The 19,555-nt window shown below is 33.0% G+C and overlaps 2 protein-coding genes and 1 pseudogene across 2 annotated transcripts; 1 reads left to right on the top strand and 2 right to left on the bottom strand.

Moving 5' to 3' along the window:
* Positions 1-4,389: 4,389 nt before the first annotated feature.
* On the bottom strand, positions 4,390-5,991 carry MYB69 (myb domain protein 69). Its single transcript, XM_022300979.2, has 2 exons — positions 5,749-5,991; positions 4,390-5,113 (listed from the first exon to the last, which is right to left on the bottom strand). The coding sequence occupies exons 1-2, from the start codon at positions 5,903-5,905 to the stop codon at positions 4,674-4,676; spliced, it is 597 nt and encodes a 198-aa protein (XP_022156671.1). The 5' UTR covers positions 5,906-5,991; the 3' UTR covers positions 4,390-4,673.
* A 5,467-nt stretch (positions 5,992-11,458) lies between these two features.
* On the bottom strand, positions 11,459-18,794 carry LOC111023529 (gamma-secretase subunit). The gene is made up of 2 exons (XM_022300988.2): positions 18,467-18,794; positions 11,459-11,744 (listed from the first exon to the last, which is right to left on the bottom strand). Exons 1-2 carry the CDS (start codon positions 18,696-18,698, stop codon positions 11,584-11,586), a joined length of 393 nt encoding a protein of 130 aa, XP_022156680.1. The 5' UTR covers positions 18,699-18,794; the 3' UTR covers positions 11,459-11,583.
* LOC148212828 (uncharacterized) lies at positions 14,042-16,656 on the top strand (annotated as a pseudogene).
* Positions 18,795-19,555: the final 761 nt, after the last annotated feature.

Here is a 19,555-nt window from a genome sequence, read left to right on the forward strand (position 1 = left end):
GGGTCATATTAGTCCAAAAATGTTTTTCTTGGATTGTCCCTTTTTAATATAGTATAGATTTGAACATTTGTCTTATTGTTAGTGGTGCAGGTACAAAGATGTTAGATTTTCTGATACGGATTTTATATCGTACGTTATTGTGTTTTATTGTTTTTCCTTGTTTAATTTAGGCTATCATTCTTTAGTTTTGTTTCCTTGTTTAGTTTAGGCATAACATGTACATTTGTATCATTTATGCTTCAATGAAAAGGAAGGGAAAATTATCCCCAAATTTTCAAGTTTGTGAAGAAGTATCCATGGCAGGTAACTAAGGTAGAGATGATGAGGGCGATGGCTCAAGAGATGGAGACAAGGACAAGGTTGGTGCACATTATCTCATCAAATCCCACATCCTCGAGAAATACTTGTGACGAAATATCATTGCTTGCAAAGTAATTCTTCTGACAGTTAAACTCTGTTCCATTATCACTACGAACTATTTTTACCTTTTGAGAAAATTGGCGATCAATCATGGCAACAAAGGACATAAATATTTGAAAAAATCTCTTTTTTATCAATCAAGAGATAAACCCATACAACCCTATAGTAATCGTCCACCAAAATTAAGAAGTAGCGTGCACCACAAGAAGAAAGTTCATTGTACAGACCTCACAAATCGCAATGAATTAGCTCAAATATTCTAGTGGATTTATATTGACTTGAAGAAAACTATTGCGAGACTGTTTAGCCCGATGACATACCTCACATCCTTTTCTAAATGATCTTTAGAGTTGGAAAGAAAAGAGAGCAACCTTACTACATTCTCGAAAAGGTGACCCAATCGATGATGCCATAATTCCAATAACTTCAAACTAGGAACTGAAACGACTTGCATTATAAGATGCTGCTGCAGATTTCCCTCATTTGATCAACGCCATCATGCTTCCTCAAGTACTTCTTTTCTTATAGTACATTATGTTAGTTGTGATAAATTTACTACACCACATCGAAATTTTCTTACAGCTATAACTATAGGCGTTGAACCACAATCCTTTAAAGAAGTTGTAACAGACGCTAGATGACGTACTGCTATGCAAAAAGAAATTAACGCTTTTAAAGACAATGACACTTGAACTATAGAAAAATTGTCTACCGGGAAGAAAACTCTTGGTAGTAAATAGGTGTACAAAATTAAATACAATTCTGATGGCAGTATTAAGCACTTGAAGCCCGACTCGTTGTCTTTGGCAATCATCAAGTTGAAGGAATTGACTACAATGAGACTTTTGCTCCAGTAGCAAAAATGGTGGCAGTTCAAACTTTTCTTGCAGTTGCAGCATAAAAAAAATTGGGACTTTCATCAGATGGATGTACATAATGTCTTTCTTCATAGTGATTTGGATGAGAAGGTTTATACGAAACTTGCTCCAGGCTTTACAGCCAGTGACTCCTCTATGGTTTGTCAACTACGAAAGTCATTATATGGTTTACGAGAGGCTCCACGATGTTGGTTTGCCAAGCTTGCAACAACTTTAAAGGGGTATGGTTTTCTTCAGTCTTATTCTGATTATTCTTTATTCAATTACACTAAATGGTTAGTTCAGCTCAACGTTTTAGTGTACGTCGATGATTTGATAATCTCTAGCAATGGTTCCGTTGCGATAATGCGGTTTAAGGCATATTTGAGCCAATGTTTTCATATGAAGATCTTGGTAACTTAAATATTTCCTTGGTATTGAGGGGGCTAGAAATAATTCAGGTCTATATTTGTGCCAATGAAAGTATGCTCTTGATATCATCTGAGAGGTTGGTTTATTGGGCTCCAAACCATTTTTTTTCCTCTAGAACAGAATGATCAGTTAGCACGTGTTACGGGTCTTTCTCTTTTAGATCTGGAGTCCTATCGACGTTTAGTTGGGCGGCTTATCTATTTGGTTGTCACTCGTCCTGATTTAGCTTACTCGGTTCATATTTTATCTCAGTTTATGCAGGAACCGCGAAAGGAACATTGGGATGCAGCGTTACGTGTTGTACGCTACTTAAAGAAATCTCATGGCCAAGGAATTTTGTTACGTTCCAACAGTGATCTATCTTTGACAGGGTGGTGTGATTCCAATTAGGCAACTTGTCCTCTTACTCGACGATCCTTCACTAGATGGTTCATTTTTTTTTAAACTCACTAATTTCATGGAAGACTAAGAAGTAACATACAATCGCTCATTCTTCTGCCGAGGCAGAATATCGTTCTATGGCTTCTATTACATGTGAGCTAAAATAGTTGAAAGGCCTACTTTTGAGTACTTTTGAACTTGGGTGTTCATCATCCAAAGGCAATATCTCTTTTCGGCGATAGTCAGCATGCATTACACATAGCAGAATCCAGTTTTCCATGAATGCACCAAACACATTGAAAAAGTTGACTGTCACTTTGTCCGGGATGCAATCAAGGAAGGTCTAATTGCACCAATTTATGTTCCCACATCGGCACAATTGGCTGATATTTTTACTAAGGCATTGGGAAAGATACAATTTGATCTTCTTCTTGGCAAATTGGACATTTACGACTTGCATGCTCCAACTTGAGGGGAGGTTATACGAATCCTATATTGTATATTATTGAGTTTAATTGTTTTTCCTTGTTTAATTTAGGCTATCATTCTTTAGTTTTGTTTCCTTATTTAGTTTAGGCAAAACATATATATTTGTGTCATTTATGCTTCAATGAAAATGAAGGGAAAATTATCCCAAAATTATCATTTTGAAACAACTTGAAATAGATTTTGTCGGTAAATATATTAGTTAAAATAATCTTAGAAAACTAATTTTCTATTAATTTTATTAAATATATATATATATATAACAAAAAATAGTTATCGAATAATTCTTTGGTTTTTGGTTTTTTGTCTTTTGAAAATATAAAACTACAAATTGTTATCAAACAGGTTTGTTTTCTGTTTTTTAAAAATAAAAAAATAGTTATCAAACATATATAATTTTTGTTTTCTAAAAACAGAAAGCTAAAAACTAAAAAACAAGAAAAACCAAAAAAAGAAATGATTATCAAATGGGCCATTAATTATTCTGATTTTACCCTTCCAAATTTTCACATATATCAGATCAAGTATATGAAATATTTTTAAATATTTAGGTTTTGCACACACTACTACAATGGGCTTCAATGAGTAAAAAATGTTGAAAACAACTCGTCATAAATTGCTCAGTCAAAATTTTGGCGTGAACATACGCTATTTTTCAGTTTTTTTTACAAATTTATGACATTTAAAAATTGTAACAAAAGTTGAAAAATAAACTCTTGATTCAATGACAGTTAAAAAATTTTATTAAATATCGGGGGCGTGATTTTGGCATGAAAAAAAAAAGATTTACAAACTTTTTCCATTTTTTATGAAATTTTTTAAGTCATAAAAAGTCCATAAATATTGGGATCCAATAACAGTTAAAAAATGTCATAAAATGTTGGTGGTGCGATTTTTGACAATAAAAAAGAACAAAGATTTTAGATTTTTCATTATTTATGACATTTTTTAAGGTAACAAAAAAAAAGGGATTCAATGACACTTAAAAAATGTCATGAAATGTAGGAGGCCCCACGAAAGAGTAGTTCTATCTTTATCTGGTATTTGTCAACACTGCACGTGGAGCTTCCACACGATTGCAAAGTTTTTTCCATGTTCGAAATTTTCTCTTTGTTTATTTAGTTTGAATCTCATATATTTTTCTGAGTTTTTCCACCTCACATTTTCAAGTTAGACTAGTTCAGGTTTTAATTTATGTCTTCAAATTCAAATTCTTCCTACGATGGTGAATTCAAATTTTAGTTTTTCTGGTTAAGGAGTTTGAATTTTGCTTAGGTTCGTTCATTAAATCCTTTTTCCATTTTGAAGTTGTTGACCTCTTCTAAGCTTTGTTAGTTGTATCCTAGTTTAAATTTTGAAATCAAAATTCAATACTTCATGGCATATGTATTCTTCTTACATTTCTGGTGACTTGGACACATCACCTATACTAATTAGAACTATTTTTTAGAATGAAATTATCGCTACATAGAATGAGACAGTGCCACTGAAAAAGAAATGTGCATCGGGTAGTTAGTGTATCACTTTTCAAAACGTTTTCTTAAACCATGCTCGTATATAAATTTAGAATCATCCCCATTCTACCGTGATCTCGATTTATGCATATGCTCTCAAGCTTCATGCAACACAACCAAACTTTTAAAAAATGAAATTTGATACATAAATATGAACTTAAAGATCATATAGAACAACTCTAACCTTTTATATGCCAATCTCATAGACCTTACTATAAAAATAATGCAAACAATCATTATTAAAAACCATAGAAAAAAGACAATAATCGTCATAAGTACATTTGGACTAGGTCACGGAAGTCCTATTTAGCAATTTCAAATATACAATAACATTATTAACATTTACAAGTCACTCAATTATCTTAAAAACCCCGCCCTAAAAACAATTTGTTTCCAAACAAAACAAACATAATAAATAAATAAAAAAGTAGATTTAAAAATAAAAACATCAATTGACAATCTCTCTCTATCTAATATATAGTTGGCAATCCATAATTTATCTTTGATATTTCAAAATATTTGACAACCAAGAACAAACTCACAAACCTTAATTAAGAGAGAAAAAACTCTACCTTTGGGTGAACTAACGAGAGCTTCCCATACCAAGAAAGTCTATAAATGGAACCCTCTTCTTCTTCTCCTCCTCCTCCCCCTCCGGTGCGGTCGCCGCCGGTGGTGCCGCCGCGAGAGGAGTCCATTTAACGACGTTGTGATGATGAAGATGGTTTGGAAAGTTATTCTTCGAGGGGATTAAGGTCCTAAGTAGGCGTTGCTGTTTGTTATTAAGGTTGTTGTTGTTGGAGAAGATTGTGAAGCGTTCTCTTCGACGTCGGGCCATGATGACATGGAAGTGATTCTTGACCGCGTTGTCGGTTCTTCCTTTGAAATGTCGAGCTATCAGTGCCCATTTGTTCCCATGGAGCTGCTGGTACATTAGAAGCCTTTCTTCTTCCTCTTCTGTAAATGGGTCCTTGTTTATGCTTGGATCTAGCTGGTTGTACCATCTCAATCTGCAGCTTTTTCCTTCCCAACCAAAAAAAACCGACATTTAAAAAACATATTTAGTCTCTGTACTTTTCGTTACCGTTTAGTCTCTAAATTTTAATAGTGTAAAACAATTTAATCTGTATATAGTGCTTAAACTTCATCATATGTTTTAGCTTTGACGACTTTTAGTGAATTTCTCTGTAGTGTAAATTTTATTATGGTTCAGTTTTTGTTGCGAAATGTGGTGGTGAAGGCGAAGTATCAATAATCTTAGTATTTAAGAAATTAGGATCTAAAAATTATTTAGTCTCTTTACGGGTTAATTAAAGTGAAGTTATTGATCTTAATCTTGTCAAAATAAAACATAAAATTAGTACGTAACATGTCTATTAAAATTTAAAAACGATTTAGTTCCCATCGTAAAAATCAGGTCAAAATGAAGAATTTAGTTTTAAAAAAACAACTTTGTTTTGAGAATTTTTAACTAAGGACTAAAATCTTATTAATTTTAAACGTTGTACGTTAAAATTCAGAGATTAAATCGCTGCCATCGAAACGAAAACGTTCAAGAAAGCAGCTTTCTAACCAAACACGCATCGGAATGAACAAAAATTTCCTCGTCAGACGGAGTTTGAGATTTGGATATAATTACAAAAAATTATTTAATTTACCTGATCTGCTCTCAAAATGTTCTGCAATAAAATTCCAGTTCTGGTGGCCATACTGCTCCACAAGTCGCCGGAGTTTGTCGTCCTCCGCCGGCCTCCAGTGGCCTCTGTAGCAGCTTCCGCCGCCACTGCCGCCGCTGCTACTGCTGGATCTAACCATTCTCCAAAACCCAACACTGAAAAACTTGAGAGAAACCCTCAAGAAGAAGAAGAAGAAGAGGAGAGAGAAAAAGTTTTAGATGTGAAAAAATTTCATTGAGATTTGATATAACAGAACAACTCAAAGTTTTATTTATTTATTTTAATTTTAATTTTTTTCTTTAAAGTTTGTGAAGACATTTTTGTTTGTAACAACATAGAACAGATGCCATTATAAGGCAATTTGTGATCTAATTAGGTAAATGGGCTGTCTTCTAAAATGTTCCTTATTTGGGATAATCTCTTCACTGCAATTAATTCTTCCTTATTCTTCATCATTTTTCAAGTTTCTTTTTTATTTCATTTTTTCTTTTCATATATAATAAGCAATGCTCTCATTATTTATAAGTTGTATGAAGTTGGTAAAACTCCTTTACTGATCTCTTATATATTCTCACAATTATATAAACTAAATTCTCGTGAGTTCATTATACACACACTGGAACATCTCGATTACAGTTCGAGTAGAACTAAAATTATGTGTAGGGCTGATGTCACTGTGTAAGATAAATATCATGGAAATAAAAGTAAAAAAGGAAAAAGAAAACTTGAAGTCATATGATAAGAGTAAAGAAACGTATAACGACCTTATTTTAAATATTATTAAAAAAAAGATCAGTCTTAATGTTTTTTCTTTCCTTCCTTTTTCCTGTTATTTTAAAAGTAGTTAAAAAAGAAAAGACTTTTAAAAGAAAGAAAATTGATCTTTTAAAACTTTTTTTCTAAAAGAAATTCAATTTAATTAAGATTTCAAAATTGGTTTTGAATTATCAATTGATTATTAATTTATTTAAAAATTAAAATACATTAAGAAAACAGACAAAATGACTATGGAAGAATAAGCTCAACTTAATTTAACAATGTCTTGAGATGTTTTATAAGCACAAATTCCTGTAATATTTACTCGTTTAACCTATATTTAGTTATTAATATGAACATAGCTCAACATTTAAGACATCTTCCTCATCCACTAGAGTTCGGAAATTCAATCTATCATCCCCATATTTATCGTACTAAAAAAAATCTAGATTTAGTTTGCAAGTCTATGATTCTAAAAGTTAACAAATAACTACACAACCTCCCCTGAGCTCGAAAACTTGGTGGAGGATGAATAGAAACTTATTCGTGGAGGTCTACATGAAGAAAGGTCTTTTTGACATCGAGCTAATGCAGTGGCCAAGATATGTTAGTTGCAACCAATTTCTTTTAGTTTGGCCACAGGAGCAAACGGAGATAATCGATGCCACCAGGTTTGTGTGAATCATTTCGCCACACAAGACAAGCCCTCTCGATAGAGCCATCCGCTAGGTTTTTTTAGCTCAACAAATGTGGGATAGATAAAACCTTCAATTTTGAATAAGGTAATATATGTCTTATTTACTAAGATTCGAATCAACGAACAAAACACGGATTTTAATAAACTAAATAAGTAATGAGATTAGCAAACTCAAAGGGTAAAAATAGGTTCACATTTTTAACATAGGGAATTGGGATACAAGAACAAAACACAATATTAGTCAAACCTCCATGTGGTTTTGTTTGTGCAAAATGGAGATGGTATAATGCTTAAACATACCAAAAATAATCAATCTTCAATTTTCCCTTTTTTTTTTGGGTATTTTTCTATTGCAGCTAACTAAATCTCTGTAAAGAGATTATGATGACATCTGTATTTGCCAAAAGTGGATATTGATATGTGAAAATATCAACACTTTAAAGGGTCAAACCCGGGACTTCAATTAAAACCCTATTAAATAATGATTAGTTTCATGTATACTACTTACTACACTTAAAAGTTATGTAATTTAATACTTATTGAGTAAAAAATAATAATTTTAAAAAATTATAATCGACGAATTCATTGAAAATATCTAGCGCTTTTGATTTTTGAAGTAACTTTTTTTAGTACAACATGTAAAAGTGAGGGATTGAACTTACAACTTCTTGGTTGGAGATATATGTCAGTTATTACTAAGTTATTATGCTCGCTTTAGCTTGATTTTTTAAGTAATAATTAGTTATAAACTGGAAATTTGAATATATATTATTATAACGTTATATGCATCTTCTAACAAACTATGGAGAGGATGTATTTAGGAACTTTTTTTATTATCGAAATATGGTTGATATCATATTTAATTTTATATGCAAATTAGGGGTGTAAAAAACATTTTTTTTTTTTAATGTTTAACTATAACAAGGTAGAAAACTTGAGTAACCTAAATAGAAATTTTCAAAATTTTAAAGATCAACTTTTGAAATGTGTATATAATATGCAATTGGATTTAAAGTCCAAGATATGTTATTTGAGAAAACTAACATTTTCTTAATTATATTAGTGTTCCAATGAGAAAATGTCAAAAGAAAATAGTATATCCTAACAAGGAAAAATTATAATATATAGCAAATTTTACACTTCAATTAAAAAACAAAAAGAAAAAAAGGACCAATTTTGGTTATTGCATATATCTTCGACTAAAAAAAGTTGAACGTTCCAATCTCCGCCCTTACATGTTGTTGAACTAAATTTATCAATTTTGCCACAATGGGTGTAAGATCCTACTTAATTTATCCATTTTTCAAATTATTAGATTTTGTCATACACATACCAGGTTAAAATAGTATTAATTAACCATATAAAATTTAATTAATATTTGTTGAAAAGGTTAATTGAGCATCATACCTTGCATATTCTCAAATATATATAGATATATATTACAATAAATATGGAGATTAAGGATTGAACCTCCAACCTCTAAGATAAGAATAAAATATCTTAACCATTAAATTTATATTCATATATATTGACTCTCAAATATATATATTTAAAAGTACTCATAATTTATATGTCAATAATAACAAACATAACTTAATCTTCTACGCATATATTATTAAGCGGATAGGAATACATTCCTAACAATGGGAAGCGAAATTTTAATATAGATGGTAAAAATTGTTAATACTTATCTAAGTTTAGAGTTAAATTTGATGAAATTGAAAGTTTAGGATAAAAATTGATGCCAAACTTATCTAAGTTTATGGTTTTTTTTCCGTCAATTCCAAAAACATTTACCTAAGTTGTTTCAATTTCCCATATAGAGAGAAATATCAAAATCCTCCAATTTTACTAAAGGATAAAAATAATCGTCTAATAAAAATGTAAGACTAAAATCATCTACTAAAATTCTCTCTTTTTTTCACTGTTAATAAAACTATCACTATTTTTTACTTTTGCTTTCCCTTTTCAAACTAACTATTAATACAAAAAAAAAAAAAAAGAATCCCAAAACCCAACTAGCTGAATCAGCATAATGAAGTTTGAAACCTTAATTTAGTGAAATTATTGCCAAAAACAGAACATCTTGTAATATCAGATATATAAATAATGGTTGTCTTAATTGTGGATAGTTACATTTTTACTTGTTTTTTTTTTTTTTATTATTTAGCCAATTCATTTTTTTTGGTCATCAGAAATTTTGAAAAGGAATCCAAATTTCCTCTAAATAGTAAAAATCATTTCTGGCTATGCAGTTACACAGGTTGTCATATGCCATCAAAAGAAATTCTTTTTTGTTTTAATTTTTTCAATAATTTCTTTCAAAAATAATTTAACAACTGTTTGGTTCCCTTGAGGAGGTTTTGGTTAGACACAGGAGAAAATAAGTAATTATTCAAAATACACGTAAAATACATCCGATTAAATGCATGATATATGTACTTGTTTAATAACGACTTTATTTATTAATTTTTTATTCTTAAAAATTAAACTTGAAAAATTAAATCTAGAAGTATTTTTACGAGGACAAAACATGTAGAAAAGACTATCCATGTTGGTTTGTAGAACCTTTGAGTTTGAAAGCATGAGAGGTTACAAATAGTATCATAACAAATCGTAGTCCGAAGACAAACTAAACAGAAACGACCAGACATGTGACACCGACACCTAGAGGGTAGGAAGTGACGCGCATCAAAATTAGAGAGATTTTGAAACTATAGCTTAAATATAGTTAAATAAAACTAACCCATTCATTATTATTATTATTTTCTTTTTCTGGTTGGGAGCTCAATAATGAAAACAATTTTATTTTAATATATCTGTTGATCAAATTTATAGAACTCTTCAATGTAATAGTGTTTGCAAAAATGAAATTAAAGTTCTCCAACCCATATTTTTTAAAAAAATAATAATAAATAAATAAATAAAAGATTAAAGAAAAAGACCACTAATGGTCCCTCAAATTCAGTTCTTAAAAGAAATTTGGCATTGTACGGACTGATTCAGAATGCCCATTTTGGACATTGAAATTATTAAAAACTTTTTCCACAAGAGAAAAGATTCAGAGAGTAACCAAATATAACCAAATAACTTCATTTATTCTCAATATTCAGCATATTTTTTCTATATTCAGCAATGGCTATTAATTTTGAACCAGGCAAAACCCTCAATGCCAACTGTTAATATCTATTCAAAGCAATTTTTATTAAAATTAGAAATTCTCATTATGTGGTAAACCTCCAACACTATTTCCTTAAATAAATTACAAAAATAAAATGTCTATAAGATAAGAACTAACCTAGTACAATAGAAGTCTTTGAAATTTTAACCAAATTTTAAAAATAAAAGTGGTTTTTTTTATTAAAGGTAGAATAAAATAAAATTACTGGTCAACGAACTTAGAAAAGACTACGAAGATGCGGCAATCTTGTTTTCACTTTTGAAACTGGACTCCATATCTGACTTGACCCAACCCAACCCGACCCAACTCCGTGTGTACGGCTAAAAACGAAAATTGAGATTAAAATAATAATTGTAAAAGAAAACTTAAGCAAAAAAAGGACATTAAAGAAACAGATTCCCCATCAACCCTATCAATATCAATCCTTCACCATTTGTAGCAAATCTCCTCCCTCCCTCTTCTCTCTGTTTTGGTGAGAGGCTTCCACATTTGGAGCATTGACAGCACCACAAAACATCAAGAGATTAGTATTTTTACTAACCAAAGTTATTAAGATAATCACAGCTTACTCTGCCAGGGAAAATCATCCAAAAGTAGCATTTCAAAACAAACTTCTTTCAATGCTATCTTATAGAGAGAATCAACACTAACAGATATGTGTCTGAAATTGGGAATACAATACAACAATATCCTACTAAAATCTCCCTGTTGTAAGTTTTCTTTTATACCATCGTACGTTTTTTCGCGCTTGGTGATGCATTCTGAATAGTCCCTTCTATTTTGACCTGAAAAACGAATGTACGCAAGTAGGGAAACCAGAAAAGAAAGCACAGTTTCTATAATGGAAGCAAAGGAATCCACAAAGCTCAGAAGGGAGAGCCCATTCAAATTCATGAATTTACTGATAATCAGCATCACCATCAAGCATCGGTGTGACAATGCAAATTCAAGTGTTGTTTAAACAATTTATGTCAGTTTAACCCCAGACTTTTCGTCTCAATTATGTTTAAATCTGAAATCCCTGTTATAACTAAGTTTATGTTTGAACCTTATATCACTTGGAGAAGTAAAACCAGATGCTTCAACTTTGATCTTAAGGGCAAAGAATTGACAGTAGAAAGTTATACATTTTGAAATATACAAAAACGAGAACGAGATTAGTTGCTGAAAGGAAGGAACCAAACTAGTTCCAACCTGTCAATCCTAATTTGTCAGCAACGTTATACATCACAAGTTTATCCCAAACAGGTCCAAAGAGACGTTCCCCTCCAATGGCAAATGTCAAGGCCCAAGAGGAAAGAATGGCCATGAAAACAGCAAACCCAATAGCTGACCCAACAATATCTAAAAGGAAGAACAATTTCAAATCGTTAGATAAAATTTTCAAGCACCAAACCCAGGTTTTTATGGGGGAAAATAATATCAGTGAATTTCTCACAGATCTCTTAACCTAACAGGGAATAACTCAAAGTCAACGGAAACAAATGCCTTATCGAACTTTGTAAAAGAAAAAAGTTAACACTAACACTACCATGGTTACATAAAGCAAGAAAAACGGGGGAAAACATCAAAATTCAAAAGTAAACTGATTAGAGCATACCAAAGCATTGTATTATGTCAGGACTAATCAATAAGGTGAAAGTAAACCTTCAGTCACATATATTTTTTTTCTTTTTAACAAAATACGATCTTTTTATTGAGAAATGAAATGAAAAGGAACAAAATTGTTCAAAGATATAAACTCCTAAAGGAGTGAAAAGAGAGAAGAACTACAGTAAGAGAATCAAAAGACAGGACTCCCCAGGGTACCACTTTAGGTTGAAAAGATCCAGAATGCTGCACCATATACCCATGCTAAAGTTCAGTAGATCATCATATGGCTTTGATCCCCACCATTTCCATTACAGGGACACCCGTTCATGAAAAGAGAAAAATCAAAATTCTAAACTTTGTCCAAGTGTCAAAGCTTTCATACTAAATAAACCAAAGAAAGAACTCACCTTTCTTAGACATGTTGGACTACCATAATTTGTTCCGAAAGAATATGGACTAGAATCCAAATTACGAATGAAATAAACATAGTCATGCAAGAGAAGTGTCGTGGATTTCCGAGTTATAGTGACCAAAAGAGAAGCCTTTGAGTGTTGACAGTGTTAATCTCAAATTGATTTCATTATTTCGGTACAACTATGAACTATAGATTCGTTATTGCACTAATTAATTCGTAATTGCAGTACAACTATAAATTCTACTATAAAACAATTTTCCTTCATATAAACAACTTCTCTGCATTATCTTGGAATCAATTTATTGAGATCTTTTATCAAATAAGAATGAGATTGAATAATTTAAACCACAAGAAACAACAGGTGGAGAATAACTTTTAATCACTCTAACTCATGAACCTTGGATAAGTCAGTGTAACTATGAAATAGAAGGGAGAAAATGGTAACCAAGGTGTCAAGAGCCCACTCCTTGCCTTATCCTCAATGCCCACCCGAATAACTCTCAAGAAGACTTAGTCCACCTCAAGGCCAAGTCTGAAAAACATTAAGCGTTTTATGTTATTAAGTTCTCAAGTGGAGCGCTTGAACCTATGGCCTTGAAAGGTATCTCCAAAACCAATGCCATTACCACCACCAAGGAGATACATAAAAACAAAGGGTTGTTGATGCATTCAACAAATAATAAACCACGTTTAAGATTGGCCCTTTCTGAGAGTTTCTCATTAACACACAAAAAACCACCCTTATTACACACAACACACACAAAACCACCCTTATTGTCCTAGTTGGTATCAGTGTTTTAAAAGGCGCGCCTAGGCATTATGCCCACCTATTGCGCCTCGCCTTTTCAAGGCGAGGCGATCTGAATGAGGCGCGCGCTTTGCGCGCGCCTCGTTAGAAAATTCTAAGCCTATGAAGCGCGGGCTTCATGGGCTCTGTTTTTAAAAATAAAAAATAAAACGTACAGACCCTAAATGCAGAACTATTTAATTAAATGGAATGAGTAGAATGATAACCGCCGCACGCCTTTTCCGATTTCCAATCTTAATTTGATTTTTTTTTTTAAATGGAAAGAATCTCAACTGTATCGTCTTCTTCCTTTCCTTCCCATGCACGTAAAAAACTCAACAGACACTTAGTTCTTCTTCTCCCTCTATTTCGATTTTCGACTTTCACTGCATCTCTCTCTCTCTATTTCGATTTTGACACTCTCTGTCTCTCTCTGTATCTCCTGTGGCCGGCCGCCCGTGGTTGCATGAGCGGTGCCGCTGACTCTGTGACTGTGAGCAACTCTCCCCCTCCATTTGTAAGCTCTCTCTCTATTTCTATTCTTTTCTCTATCTTTATTTCTAATTTTTTAATTCTCCAATCCAATGGAAAGTGCATATCTTTCCCTCTGTTTCTATTCTAATCCAAAACAGCAAGCTCCAACAACCTCCAACAACAAAGTTATAGTATTCAATTTCTATTTCTCCACTCCAACAAAGTTACAGACAGTAAGCTATTTCTCTATCCCTTCTTCACTTTCTATTTCTCCAATCCAACACTATTTTCTTCAATTTCTCCAATCCAAAACAGTAAGCTCCGTCCTTCTAATATTCTGTTTTTTTTTCTATTGATTACAATTTTACATAGATGTCTAATGAAGGCCCAAGAAAAGATCCGGCATGGAAGTATGCTACTTTGGCAAATCCTCAAGATTTGACTACTTTTAATGTAGTTTTTGTTCAAAAGTCACAAAAGGAGGAGTTTATAGGGTGAAACGACACCTTGTTGGTGGTTATAGAAATACAACCGCATGCAAGAAATGTTCGGATCATGTGAAGGAAGAAATTAGGGAGCACATGTCCAAGAAGAAAGAGATCAAAGAACAAAGAAATCTTATACCTGATATTGATGATCAAGATTTTGGTATGGATGATGAAGATGAGGATGATTTGATTATAACTAGTTCGAGTAAGAGACCTTGTAGTCAAAGGCCAAGTTTAGACCCTAAGAAGCCAAGGCAGAAAGGTTCAATTGATGCATTTTTTACTCCTAATCCAGAGTCGGTAGTTCTGAATCGAAAGAATGAGAAAGGCAAACAAACAACACTCAATGAAGCTTACAAAAAGGAAATAAGGGAGTGCACAGTTCAAAGAATTGCACGATGGTTTTATGATTCTGGAATTCCTTTGAATGCTATCAATTCTGAAAGCTTTGCTCCTATGGTTGAAGCAATAGGACAATTCGGTCCTGGACTAAAAATACCATATTATTATGAGCTTAGAGTGCCGTTGTTGAAAAAGGATTTAGAAGCAACACATGGATTGATGAAGAGTCACAAGGAAGAGTGGGCCAAGGTTGGATGTACTATCATGGCCGATGGATGGAGGACCGATAGGAGAGAGAGGACATTAATTAACTTTTTAGTTAATAGTCCTAAAGGCACAATGTTTATTGAGTCCATTGATGCTTCATCTTATGTAAAGAACGGGAAGAAAATGTTTGAGTTACTTGATGATTTTGTCGAGCGCATTGGAGAAGCCAATGTCGCACACGTCGTTACTGATAGTGCTTCAGCAAATGTGTTGGCGGGTAAGAAATCAAATTCCTTGCTTCTCTACAAATTAGTCTTATGTTAGTTAAACATTTCAAGTAGGCTAATATGTTATCTTTTTTATTTTATTTTGTTACTAGGGAGATTATTAGAAGCAAAACGACCAAATTTATTTTGGTCACCATGTGCAGCTCATTGCTTGGACTTGATGTTGGAGGACATATTTAAGATCGGAAATATCCGCAACACACTAAAACGAGCCATGGAGATCAGTAATCTTATTTATGTTCGCCCAGGATTGTTAAATATGATGAGGCAATTTACGAATCATAAGGAGTTAGTTAGGCCAGCTAAGACTCGCTTGCCACAACTTGCATAACATTATCAAGCACACATCATCAGAATAATAACTTGAGGAAGATGCTTACTTCTGATGAATGGAAAAATAGCAAATGGAGCAAGGAACAACAAGGCAAGCGAGTTGTTCAGACAATATTGATGGCATCATTTTGGAATACAATTGTATTTGCTCTTAAAGTATCGGGCCCTTTAGTTCGAGTGCTTAGATTGGTGGATGGTGAGAAGAAGCCTCCTATGGGATACATTTATGAGGCCATGGATAGAGCTAAGGAGGCCATTGCTAAATCTTTTAATGGTAAGGAAGACAAATACAAGGACGTTTTTCAAATCATCAATCAAAGATGGGATCTTCAGTTGCACCGTCCTTTGCATGCAGCAGGATATTATCTAAATCCAGAATTCTTCTATTCAAATCCTAACATTACTGAAGATGATGAAATTGTTAATGGGATGTATGCATGTGTCACAAGAATGGTCCCTTCCTCAGAAATACAAGACAAGATAATTCAAGAGATGACCAAGTACAAGAACGCCGAAGGAATATTCGAACAACCCATGGCGATTAGACAAAGAAATAAAAGATCTCCAGGTAATCTTTAATAGTATTGATTTATTATGTTTGATTGATTACTTGGTTTAAAATTATTAACATAGTTTAGTTCAATTTAACAGTGGAATGGTGGGATGATTTTGGAGTATCAATTCCAAACTTGAGGAAGTTTGCTATGAGAGTTCTCGGTTTTACTTGTAGTGCATCGGGATGTGAACGGAATTGGAGTGTTTTTTAACAGGTTAGTTCTTTGACACTTGATAAATATGTTTTTAACTTCTTGGTTAGAATTATTGTTATAGGACTTTTTTCTTTTATACTTTGCAGCTTCATAGCAAAAAAAGAAATAGACTTGCACAACGTCGTCTGAATGATTTGGTCTTCATAAAGTATAATAGAACATTGAAACGACGACATAACATGCGGAACACAATCGACCCTATCTCTTTGAAGGATATCGATGATAGTAATGAGTGGCTGATAGAGAGAATGGATAGTGATTCTGAAGAGGATAATGATCTTGTATTTGTTGATGATTCCTTAACATGGGGTGATGTTTCGAGAGCTGCTGGAGCAGAAGAACCTGCCTATCATTCTAGAGCAAGCACGTCAAGGTCAAGAAGTAGGACTACGGCTGGAGCTTCAAGTTCTTCTCAATCCACACGGCCCACACCCATACAATTGATTGATGATGAAGATTACACCGAGGAGGAAGATGCAGATGGCTACAAGTCTAATGATGGAGAGGATGAAAATGATGAAATTGAAGGACTATTTAGTGATGATGAGTTTGATCTTTAGATTTTTATTTCGAACTATCATACTTCTAGTCTTATACTAGTTTGTGGACCATGATTCTTTATGCTAAGAGAAGACCTATGATGTTTTCTAATCTTATTTGGCTTTTATATGTTTTATATGTGTGTGTATATATATTTATTTATTTTTATATATAATGCGCCTCGCGAAAAAAAGCCCGCGCTTTTTTTTGCGCCTCGCGCTTAAGCTCCAGAGGTCTATTGGGCTTTAGTGCGCCTCGAGCTTTTTAAAACACTAGTTGGTATATAATTAAATTCATACATGAATACATGCACGCACACACACTCCTTGGTCAACCAGGTAGATGCACACTTTTTTTCCTGAAAAAAGGAAATGAAGTTCAAATAACTGCAACCATGACTTGAAAAGCAATCCAACTCCAAAATTAAAAAATGTTGTATAGTTGGGAAGCAAGAACCAAGAATCTTCACTTCTCTTTACTAAAACAAAAAGTTCAATTTGAGCAAGGATGTTAACTCGTGAATCGAAACATGTATCAAATTAAAATTTAGCCTAGCATGTATCTTAACGTAGCGTGTATGATAAGTTTTATTTTATGACTAGTATTTAAATAGAAAATCACATATGTATATTAAATTGTTGAAGGTAATAGAAATTTGGAAAGGAATCGGAGTCCATTATCTCTATCTAAATTATTAAATTTTGTTCAAGGAAAATGTAATCTTTCCACAGCACAATCCCACTCCCCAAATCCAAGCCACCCATCCACCCACGTGAATTGTAAGACCGTAAGTCTAGATCCTTCCCTTTAGAAAACTGTCACCCTTCACTAAAATAAATCTGTTAAGACTCCAGGTTTCTCTAACTTCCTCTAGTCTTTGCAATACTTCTTCTTCCTTCCTCCTTCCTTCTCTGTTTTCTTTCAATTCTTTTTCCAATCAGCTTTGTCATGCCACACGCTTATATTACATCTCCTTGCTTCACTTCTTCCAGACTCCCAACACCTAAACTTGTATGACACTCATTTCTCTGATTTCTTTTAAATTTTTCCTATTTTTTTCCTTATGAGTCTAGAAGAGTATAAGAGAAATGTTACAATGTAAAATATTTGATTGGATCTTCTTCTCTCCATAAAATTTTTTAATAAGATTTCTTTGCTTCGTTCCTCATGATTCATATTTTGAAATGGATGATTCTAGTAAATTAGGACTCAAGTGCATGACTTGAATCATGGGCATGGCATGTGAGTCGATAAAATACAACTCGTGTATTCTATGAGTTTAACAATATTGTTTATGAGTACAATTGTAACAACCACCATAGGTTTGTACAATTTGTCCAAAAAAAGAAGGATATGCATGATGAAGTTCAAAAGAATAGCAACTACGGTAATTTAAAAATATTGTACACTTGGAGAGCAAGAACCAAGAATTTGCACCTTCCTAGGCACCAGAAAATGCATATCTATGTCACTACAACGAAAGGTTGTCATTGGAAATCCAGAAAGCACTTCTGAATTCTTAAGGCTCAATTTAGTGAATATGAACAGGATCGGTAATTTATTATCCATTGTTTCCCATCAAGTTGTGAGGAGTATCAATGTGATACAGAAATGGAGTTATAACAGAACGAGAAAAACAACTACTAATCCTTGAAATATTGAGCTAAGGTAAATCCAGCAATATGATCAGATTCATGTCCACCTATGAACAGCAGTAACAAAGTAAATTCCGGATTCATCATTCTTTATACATCACCTCAGGGTAGACTAAGGAAACTATTGAAAGTACAAACGTGTTCATCGAAAAGATACAGAGAGAGGCAAACTCACAGGGTCGGATGCGAGGAAACGAGTGGGAATCGCGGAGAACAGGCCAGAAGTAGAAGCAATTAACCGCCCAAAGAAATGGTAGCAACGCAAATCCAAATTTGTAGAATCCGCGGGCATAGCTCACGGACTCTTCCTCGGACAACCCCAGTGACGCATCAATTGTCGGCCATAACGCAGCAATCGGCGACGATACAGGATTAGGGTTCGTGTTTGGATTCTGCGATCTCTCCATTGGGAACCAACGAATTTTCTCTTTGTGACCAAGAAAATGAAGTGGTGAAACTAATTTTTAGGCAAAATGTTCATCGTATTCCTATTCTTTCTTTCTTTCTTTTCTTAAATTACAAATTTTGTTCTCTATATTGTCAAAAATTTCAATGAAGTCTTTAAATTTTAAATTAAGCTATTACAACCATATAAAAAAAGGTTTCAAAACGGAGCAAAACATAATTCAACTAGTTTTTTTTTTGGTAAATTCAACTAATTAAAGCATATATCATCGGTTAAAATAGAGAATATTTAAATCTTTATCCATACGTATTGTTGAATAAGGTTTAAAATGTAAAAATTGTTCAAAATTATTGTTTAATTGATTAAGATCTACTCCTTCACTTAAAGTTCTTAGTAAAAAATTAATCTTTTCCAAAAAAATATTATGACATGATTGGTTCATAAACCTCTCGTCCCAAATCTAAATTGATCTTAATTCTATTTGCTCGCTCAATAGTGATTAGAAGTGTTCATTTTTCCGTGGGAACGGACCTCGCAAGGACCCACCCTAAATGGGATGGGGAATCTCCATTTAGATTTCCCAAAGGACAAGGATGGGGTACATTTTTTCCTTGTTACCTAAATAGGGACTGAGATGGAAAATACATTCCCCATCTCTGTCCCCGCTCTATCACAATTTTTTTAAAATATATATTTCTATATATACTAAATATAAATATACAATTCTTTTTTTGTTACCTAAATGGGGATGAGGATGAGAATGTGTATATGAAAGGATTAAACCATGAAGTTTTATCATGGAAAATTAAGCAATTAATAAAAAAAATCTTTTAAAGAAATATTTAATTGAGAAATAGT

The sequence above is a fragment of the Momordica charantia genome (genome assembly GCF_013281855.1).
Source record: "Momordica charantia cultivar OHB3-1 chromosome 2 unlocalized genomic scaffold, Mcharantia_2.0 BLBB01000002.1, whole genome shotgun sequence".
Taxonomy (NCBI): Eukaryota; Viridiplantae; Streptophyta; class Magnoliopsida; order Cucurbitales; family Cucurbitaceae; genus Momordica; species Momordica charantia.